A 9469-nucleotide genomic window follows, 5' to 3' on the forward strand; every position below is an offset into this window, starting at 1 on the left:
TATACCCCCATACACATCTGTTCTATACATTTCTGGTTCTAAAATGTGCAGATGACACCAAACTGAAAGGGGTTGCAAGTACCTGGGAGGACAGCATTAGAGTTGCATGAACCATTGGAGTGTGTATTGTCTCTCTTGTTAACCAGGGTCATTTTCAACAAGTTCCTTAATAACTGTTCATTCCCTCCAGGCAGTGCATGACACACACATCTAGGTCTCTTAGTTTGCCCTGAAAGCCAATTTTACCCTTGTTGGATGTTTCTGTGATCATAAGGAAAGTGTTCCCTAGTTTCTGTAAAACCTAGGGAGTACTTGGATTACTTGCATCATCAGTTATAAATCGATTTAACATATAAGACAATTAACTAACTAAACTTCAGATTGTTACTTTTTTGACTGTAGAGACCATGTCAGCTTCCAGTTAAATTCAAATTTAGGCTGCGGTTTAGCACACAGACACTTTGAATGAAGTCCACTGGAAAATGGAATTTATCAGGCCTTCATAAAGAGGAATTATTGATGTCAGCTCTACACAGTTTCACTGACTTAAGTGTATTTCAAAAACTGTCTGTTTTTTTTCAGATCTTCTAATGTGCCCTGCATTTGTATTTAATTTGCCCCTAGGTTAAAATTAGTCCTACAGGGGTGTAAGCAAATGCTGAAGCAAATGATGTTTCAAAGTACATAACAAATGTGGTGAATTTTGATTTATCAAACTATGTAATTTGTAAATAAGGGAATGTCTTAAATACTTCAATATCAAGGGCCTCGGTCAAAGCCTATGAGAGTCTATCCATTGATACCGATAGGCTACTGGTGAATTTGGGGGGGAAATTGACATGTAGTTTTGGATGAATACAAATAAAATTAAAAAAAATCAAAATGGTCCGTTCCGACATTTTCAAACTGAAATATTTTGAAATTTGGTTTTGAAATAATGTCATTTTGAATTTTAGCATGATTTGTTTTAAACAAATTTTAAAAACCTAAAAGCACCCGAAAACAGAGCAAAATGAAATTTACCAAAAAAAAATCATTTTGGGTCAAACAAAATGTTTCCTTTGACTCAAAATGATTTTTTCTTTGGTTCTCTCTCCAAAAAGAAAACAACAACAAAAGCAGTTTCAGTTCCTCCCAAAACATTTTATTTATTTATTTATTTATGGATCTTTTTTGTTTCAGCCATTGAACTGAAAAATCCATTATTTCCTCACATCTTTAATTAAATCAGTTTTATATGAATCTGCAAATATTTGAAATAGACTTTCCATCCTGTTCTTCTTAGTGAACCAGACATTCCATTTGGTTACTTACTTTCTGCTCTAATATTTCAAGGAACAGTTTAACTGTAATAAGAACAGGAGTACTTGTGGCACCTTAGAGACTAACAATTTATTTGAGCATAAGCTTTCGTGGGCTACAGCCCACTTCATCGGATGCATAGAATGGAACATACAGTAAAAAGATATTTATTCATACAGAGAACATGAAAAGGTGGAAGTACCCATGCCAACTGTAAGAGGCTAATTAATTAAGAGAAGCTATTATCAGCAGGGGAGAAAAAGTTTTGAAGTGATAATCAAGATGGCACATTTCGGACAGTTGACACGAAGGTGTGAGGATACTTTAACATGGGGAAATAGATTCAATTAGTGTAATGACCGAGCCATTCCCAGTCTCTGTTCAAACCTAAGTTAATGGTATCTAGTTTGCATATGAATTCAAGATCAGCAGCTTCTCCTTGGAATCTGTTTTTGAAGCTTTTCTGTTGCAAAATTGCCACCTTAACGTCTGTGACCCGAGTGAGCAGAGAGGTTGAAGTGTTCTCCCACTGGTTTTTGAATGTTATGATTCCTGATGTCAGATTTGTGTCCGTTTATTCTTTTGCGTAGAAACTGTCCAGTTTGGCCAATGCACATGGCAGAGGGTCATTGTTGGCACATGATGGCATATATCACATTGGTAGACGTGCAGGTGAATGAGCCCCTGATGGTGTGGCTGATGTGATTAGGTCCTATGATGGTGTCCCTTGAATAGATATGTGGACAGAGTTGGCAGTGGGGTTTGTTGCAAGGATAGGTTCCTGGGTTAGTGTTTTTGTTGTATGGTGTGCGGGTGCTGGTGAGTATTTGCTTCAGGTTGAGAGGTTGTCTGTAAGCGAGGACTGGTCTGTCTCCCAAGATCTGTGAGAGGGAGGGATCATCTTTCAGGATAGGTTGTAGATCTCTGATGCTGCGCTGGAAAGGTTTTAGCTGGGGGCTGAAGGTGACGGCTAGTGGCGTCCTGTTATTGTCTTTGTTGGGCCTGTCCTGTAGGAGGTGACTTCTGGGTACTCTTCTGGCTCTGTCAATTTGTTTTTTCACTTCAGCAGGTGGCCCTCGCTATAGCCTCACTGGGGGTGGTGGATGGGGCTGCCCCTTGCCCAGTTTGCAGGAGTGATGGATGGGGGGGTGCAGATCACAGGGTCAAACACTCACCGAAGCCCCAGCAGCTGCTCAGGCTGGAGGTCTGGGGTGCAGGCCCTGGGTTGGGGCAGGGGATTGGGGTGTAGGACGGTTGAGAGGTTGGGCTCTGGGTTCTGGGATGGAAGCAATACGTAAAGTTACAGTTACCCATGCATATACAAATCCTACAAAAACCCATGTGTGGCATTGTCTAATTAAAATATAATCATGAAAATCATTATTGCTACCATTGTTATATAATTGCAACAAATCTTATACAAAATATAACTTGTGGCCAGAAAGGGTTAAACAGCTTGCAGTCTAGCTAACCTAAATCCGACGTTTAAAGACATGTTAGAAAGGTATGTGAATGGTAAGTATGGCCATTCATGGTAGATAGAGTAGGACTTTGAAATGTAAATCTATATTGTTAGATGTTAGAAGCAATACTAATTGTGTGTGTCATAAATGCTAACCAGGTAAATAGACAGTTTCTGTATATCACTATAGATACTAATTCAGATATCAAAAGGAAATATTAATATTTAGATGAATCTTAGTTGTAATAATGTCATTGTCTATAGATCTCTTTAAAGTTTGTGATAAACTGCTTGGTGGATAAATTTCCCTGTGTTGATTTGTGTAACTGATTACTTGGGGTGTTTAGAAAACAGAAGATTACATGAAAAGCCTATTGTTTACCCAGGGCTCTATAAAAGGCCTGTGGGTCCTGATCCTATTTATCTCAGATCTGCTTAAGGCTTCATGCAGGGGAAGCGTAAGCTACAAGATTGAGCTCTCCAGTCCTAAACTGGATTCACCCTGAATATGGACATTGGACTATAACAGGGATCGGCAAGCCTGGTAAGCACGTGGCTCACCCTGGCGGGCCAGGCCGGTTTGTTTACCTTTCGCGTGGGCAGGTTTGGCCGATCACGGCTCCCACTGGCCGCGGTTCGCCGCTCCAGGCCAATGGGGGCTGCTGGAAGCGGCACGGGCGGAAGGATGTGCTGGCCGCCACTTTCCGCCGCCCCCATTGGCCTGGAGCAGTGAACCATGGCCAGTGGGAGCCGCGATCAGCCGAACCGTCCCATCCCGCCAGAGTGCTTACCCTGGCGAGCTACGTGCCAAAGGTTGCCAATCCCTGGACTATAACCTATGAACTAATTCTGAAAGAACTCTTTGCAACTACAAAGTTCAACATCTCTACTATGTATCCGAACCTCAAGAATCGAACTCATGTCTGCATGTATTTGATTCCTATAACCAATTTTAACTCTCATCTTTCTTTCTTCCTTTTCATAAATAAACCTTTAGATTTTAGATACTAAAGGATTGGGAACAGTGTTATTTTGGGGTAAGTTATATATTGACCTGGATATGTGGCTGGTCCTTTGGGATCAGAAGAACTTTTTATTTGATGAACCTGGTTGTAAAGAACCACTCATCTCTGAATCCAGTGTTTTTGGTGATGATATAAGACTAGAATGCCTCAGGAAGCTGCTTTTCTGATTTCTTGTTAGCCAATATGGTGAGACAGAAGTTTAATTTTGTTGTTGGTTTGGTATATCTTATGGAAGAAATCCCACCAGTATTTGGGGTGTATCTGCCTTATTTCTCGACAGCTTGTTCTGAATTTTGAATTCTTAGTCGTGACCCACTAAGGCACAGTTACACCATCCAATGACTTTGAGGATTTGTTACTACAGGCTAAGATATTCCAGGGTCCATTGGACCTCCGAACAGATGATCATTTGTAGAGAAATGGTTTCTGCTTGGGTTTCCTGTGGGAGGTCATCCCATGGGGCCATTCCTTAGGCTCTTCCCACTTTTACGCAACCAGAGAATCGTTCATATTGTTGTTCTGGCCACACCTAATACCTTATGCACATGCATGAGAGTTTCAATCCTCTGTTCATTATTTGTACTTTCACACCCCATGATTACTGGGATGTCCTCTTTTTCATAGGTTGTTTCTTAGCTCCACTTATTCTCATTAGCATCTACACACAACATGTACCCTGCTGTCAGGACATTTCATGATGATACAATCAGATATCTACTGATTTTGGATAATACGTTACTGTTTATGGCAATCTAGGGTCTGGTCTACACTACAAAGTTAGGTCGACTTTACAAATGTCTAAACCTACATTTCACCCCCACTGACATAGCTGCCCTGCTACACCATCTTAATAACTCCACCTCCACGAGCCGTGTAGAATCAACGTCACTGGAGATAGGTTGGTGCAGTGTGAGTGTAGACACTGTGTTGCTTACATAGACTGTTACTGGCTCCCACAATGTGCCACACTGACCGGCCAATCGATACAAGCCCTGCTGGGGGGGATGTGCAACACTGACACGAAGAGCAAAGTGTAGACACGCACAAGCAATGTAATTACTGTGGTGGCTATGCTCCAACGTAAGTTAGATCGACTTAATATTGTAGTGTAGATGTAGCCTGGTTTTGTGTGGCATCACTTATTGGCACATCTTTTACAGTAATCTTGTGACCTAACTAGCATAGGGTTGTTCCGAGGTCACCCACTCATGTCAAGCATTTTTAGGCCTATGGCCTAGTCTGGCTAAGCTTAAATCTTACAGGCCTCACCCCATAGGCCTTTCATTCTGTATATACCTAATACACACTTATAAATACTTGTCAGTCTTTTACTCCTATAATCCTACAATTTAAATCGATGGAACATACATTGATTAGATATGAAAGAACAGACTAATTGACCATAAGACCAAATAACGCAATGATAAGTAAATAATAAAATACACTAATTGGCTACAACTGCCAAAACACACACACACACACACACACCAATCTGAGGGCTGAATTCCCACTGATCAGTTTGACAGTGTGACTGAGACTCAGATCCATTATCTCAGCAGTGTGACAAGTTAGAAGCTGCCTTTTTCTTTACAAGAAAACAAACTTCTGTATGTTGTTTGCATCAGTTTGCAAATACAATCCCCTCTGAGATTTCTTAGCTGGTTCTATTATCTCCCAGGGGTGTTGCCAGTCTCCCAGTGAAAGAACACTCCCCCAATATTATTCATAAAGGAAGTGAAGACCAGCCTTGAGAAGGAGAAATGTTTGTTTTCTTTTGTTGTAAGATTACAACATTCAAGTTTCAACTGCAGCAGAAAGGTAAATCTTTCAGATGTAAATCGTTAGGCTTAATGTAGCAAACCACGGCATTTTATTTTATTTTGTCTTATATTTGTTTACATTCTTTATGCTGGAAAAAATTCTCATAGGAAAATGAATATAATAGGAAAAATATTTTTTCTTATTATATGAAAGAAATTAATTACACTTATGTTACAACAGATCTTTGTTTGCTACATGCCTAATACCCTGTGAAGGAAATGATTAAAACATGATAACTGCACAGTGTCAGTTCCTCAGAATTCTGGTTTGTTGGCTTATTTATCTTTGATTAATTTGGATGCCCCATTCCAACAAACCATGTAGGCAGCTTTGAAAAATGTCATCCTAAGTAGGAAAGTTTTTTTCTCCTTTTAGCTCATTCTCAAGTTCTCTGACTCTTTTCACATTTAAGTGACTTTGGAAGACACAATTTATGTCATTCTAACTCAGGGAATCTTGCTGATGTTAACTTCCTTTTGCCAAGTTGTTGCCTGCATTGGCTGAGATTTGCAAAGCCCCCGAGACAATACAGATGTCAATTAAAATTCATAGTAGTTAGGCAAGAAGATTCCCTAGGTGAGCATGAAAACCCAACCTTTTCATGATATCTTCTGTGACAAGGGATCTTAAATTTTTACATGCTAGGTCTCGAGTCTCCATCCTGGGAACATCCTGGAATCCTCCTCCCAGCTAGTTGGGATGTAGCGAGAAACCCTTCCCATTTAGCAATATGGGAATGGCGGAGATAGGGGAGTCTTAGTCCAGGGATAGGAAAGGCCGCTCAATAGATAAGAGAGCATCTTATGATTTGGGAGATGTGGAATTCAGTGCCTTCCTCAGACACAAACTTCCTGTGTGATCTTGGGAAAGTCACTTTGTCTAAGCTGTGCCCGAGTTCCCATCTGTAAAATTCAGATAATACCTCACATGGGTGCTGTGAGAATCCACCAATATTAGTGAGGATCTGTGATACAAGAGTGATGAGGCCCATGTAATTCCTTTATAGCAGGGGTGGTCCATTATTTTTTTGTCAAGGTCAAAGTTTCTTTGTCAAGGTATAGTCAAGGTTCACATGCCAGAGAAAATAATAACAAAATAACAATCATAATAATAAGTAAATAAACAAATTGTGGGGTGCATTCATAAGTATCTTGTGGTCTGGATTTGGCCCACAGTCTGCCTATTGACTGTATAGTGTCTAGAAAAAAGGGTAAAGTTTCTGTAAATAGTTGGTGACCTCTCTAGTTGTGCTCACTGTGTTCTAAGAAAGCAATGGGAGGAGCTGTACGTATATAGCCAGGCTTTGCTTGTCTGTGAATATAGAGCAAAGACAATTATTTGGGGACCAGCTCTTTCCCCAAGTTTAATTTGTTATATAAGCAGCAATAGACACATCAAACTAGTTAGCCTGGGAAACGATGTTCTCTGCCAATCTCAGATATTCCCTATCTCCTTCATTAGCTTGTGAGCTTACCATATTCTTTTTGAGTGAACATCTTTTCTGTCTCATAGGCCTCCAGAACATTGTGGTTGAATCCATGAACCTGATAGATAAAGGTTCATGCTCTTATTTTGTATTGTTGCTCTTTTTACAGGGGAATCGGAAATGGAGGAAGCAAATGAAACCACGGTGGCTGAGTTTATTCTGCTGGGGTTTTCCGGAGTTGGTGACCAACTTCAGATGTTCCTCTTCTTTGTTCTTTCACTGACCTACTTGGTCACACTAACGGGTAATTCATTAATCATGTTCATAGTGTGGGTGGATCACCGACTCCACACCCCCATGTACTTTTTCATCAGCAATCTGTCCTTCTTGGAGATCTGGTTCACCTCGGTCACAAACCCAAAGATGCTGTTGAACTTTCTCTCAGGCAACCAAACCATCTCATTCCTTGGCTGCATGGCCCAGTCCTACTTCTATTTCGCCCTGGGGTCTACCGAGTTCACCCTTCTCGTGGTCATGTCCTTTGACCGCTATGTTGCCATCTGCCACCCGTTGCGATATGCTGCCATCATGAAACAGAGACTCTGCATTCAACTAGTTTTTGTTTCTTGGGTGGGAGGTTTCCTGGTTATAAGTTTACGGATGGTCCTGGTGTACAAGCTGAGATTTTGTGGGCCAAATGTGATCAACCATTTCTTTTGTGACAGCACCCCGCTTTTCCAACTCTCCTGCACCGATACCCAACTAATTAAGAGGGTGGATTCCATTTTGCTATCAGCCATAGTGTTGACTTCATTATGTTTAACCATGATCTCGTACGCTTGCATCTTCTATTCTGTACTGAGAATCCCATCTGCCACGGGGAGGCAGAAAGCCTTTGCCACCTGTGCTTCCCATCTTACTGTTGTAACGCTGATCTACGGGAGCTGTATTTTTATGTACGCCAGACCCACCCATGGCTACTCCTTGGATCACAACAAAGTCGTGTCAGTGCTGAACACTGTTGTGACCCCGCTCCTCAATCCCTTCATCTACAGCCTAAGAAACAAGAGTGTTAAGCTTGCACTGAGAGATGCCTTCAGTCGCAGCAAGGCTAAGTTGTTCCCAAAGTTACGATGTGCTTCTTGATGGAGGTAAGAACAACAAAAACACAGTGGAAGAGGAGATGTCAGTGTTGCAACAGACCCTGCAAAATAGCCTCTTCTCCATCTGTATAGTTTTAAAATCAAAGTTCACTCAAATCTATTGTTCAGGGAATTAATCTGAATAGCACGATGGTTAAAGTGATGTTGTGGGAGGTGAGAGACTCAGGTTCCTTGTTTGGTCTGATTTGGAGACAGGATTTGAACCTGTGTCTTTCATATTCCCTGCAGCCCCCTCCCGCTCTAGGCTTGTGGAGTTAAATCAGAACATAAGAGCTGCCACAGTGGGTCCAATCAATGGTGCATCTAGTCTAGTCTCCTGGCTCTAACCGTGGCCTGTAACAAAGCTTCTGGGGGAATGTACAGAACATGGCAATTTTGCAGTCATCCACACCTGGCTTCTGTCAGTCAGAGGTTTAGGATCACCCCAAGCATGGGGTTGCATCCCTGAACATCTCGGCTAATATCCACTGATGGCCCTATCCTCCATGATCGTCTCTAGATCTTTTTTCCAACCCATTTGTACCTTTGTCTAGCCCAACATCCCATTGGCAAGAAGTTCCGCATGTGAATTGTGTGAAAAAGTACTTCCTCTTGCTGTATTAACCTGCTGCCTATTAATGTCTTTAGGTGTCCTCTGATATTTGTATCATGGGAATGTGGATATAACACTTCTCTATTGACTTTTTCCGCACCATTCATGACTTTATACAACCCTATCATATCCTCCTTGAATAATCTCTTTTCTAAACCAAAAAGCCCTCATCTTTTCACACTCTCCTGTTACGGAAGTAGTTCCTTTCCCTGGACATCTTTGTTGGCCTCTTCTGAAACTTTTGCAGTTCCACTATAACCTTTTCAAAATGAGGCAACCAGAACTGATCACAGTATTTACGGTGTAGGCGTACCATGGATTTATATAGTGGCATTATGTTTTTTTTTGTTTCATTATCGATCCCTTTCCTATTGGTTCCTAGCCTTCTGTCAACTATTTTTTTTAAACCCACTGCTGTGCTCTGAGCTAATGTTTTCAGAGAAATATCTGTGGAGTCCTGAAGGTCTTTTTCTTTAGTGCTAACAGCTCAATAGCCTAAAATCTGAAGTCAAATTAAAGACTTTCACCTGCTCTGTTAGTAGACACGGAATATTAGTTACAGAGTAGAGGTTTCTCAGGTGCAGAATGGAATGGACAGAGAGATGTTTGGACCTTATAACCTGTGGGTTAGGCACTACCCTAAAATGGGAGACACCTGATTAAAATGCTGGCTCCAAG

At 41.2% G+C, this 9469-nt stretch overlaps 1 protein-coding gene across 1 annotated transcript; it reads left to right on the forward strand.

Moving 5' to 3' along the window:
* Positions 1-7216: 7216 nt before the first annotated feature.
* On the forward strand, positions 7217-8182 carry LOC135886529 (olfactory receptor 6E1-like). The gene has a single exon (XM_065414266.1). The coding sequence runs from the start codon at positions 7217-7219 to the stop codon at positions 8180-8182; it is 966 nt and encodes a 321-aa protein (XP_065270338.1).
* The last annotated feature ends 1287 nt before the right edge of the window (positions 8183-9469 follow it).

Source organism: Emys orbicularis, chromosome 12 (assembly GCF_028017835.1).
Source record: "Emys orbicularis isolate rEmyOrb1 chromosome 12, rEmyOrb1.hap1, whole genome shotgun sequence".
Classification (NCBI taxonomy): Eukaryota; Metazoa; Chordata; order Testudines; family Emydidae; genus Emys; species Emys orbicularis.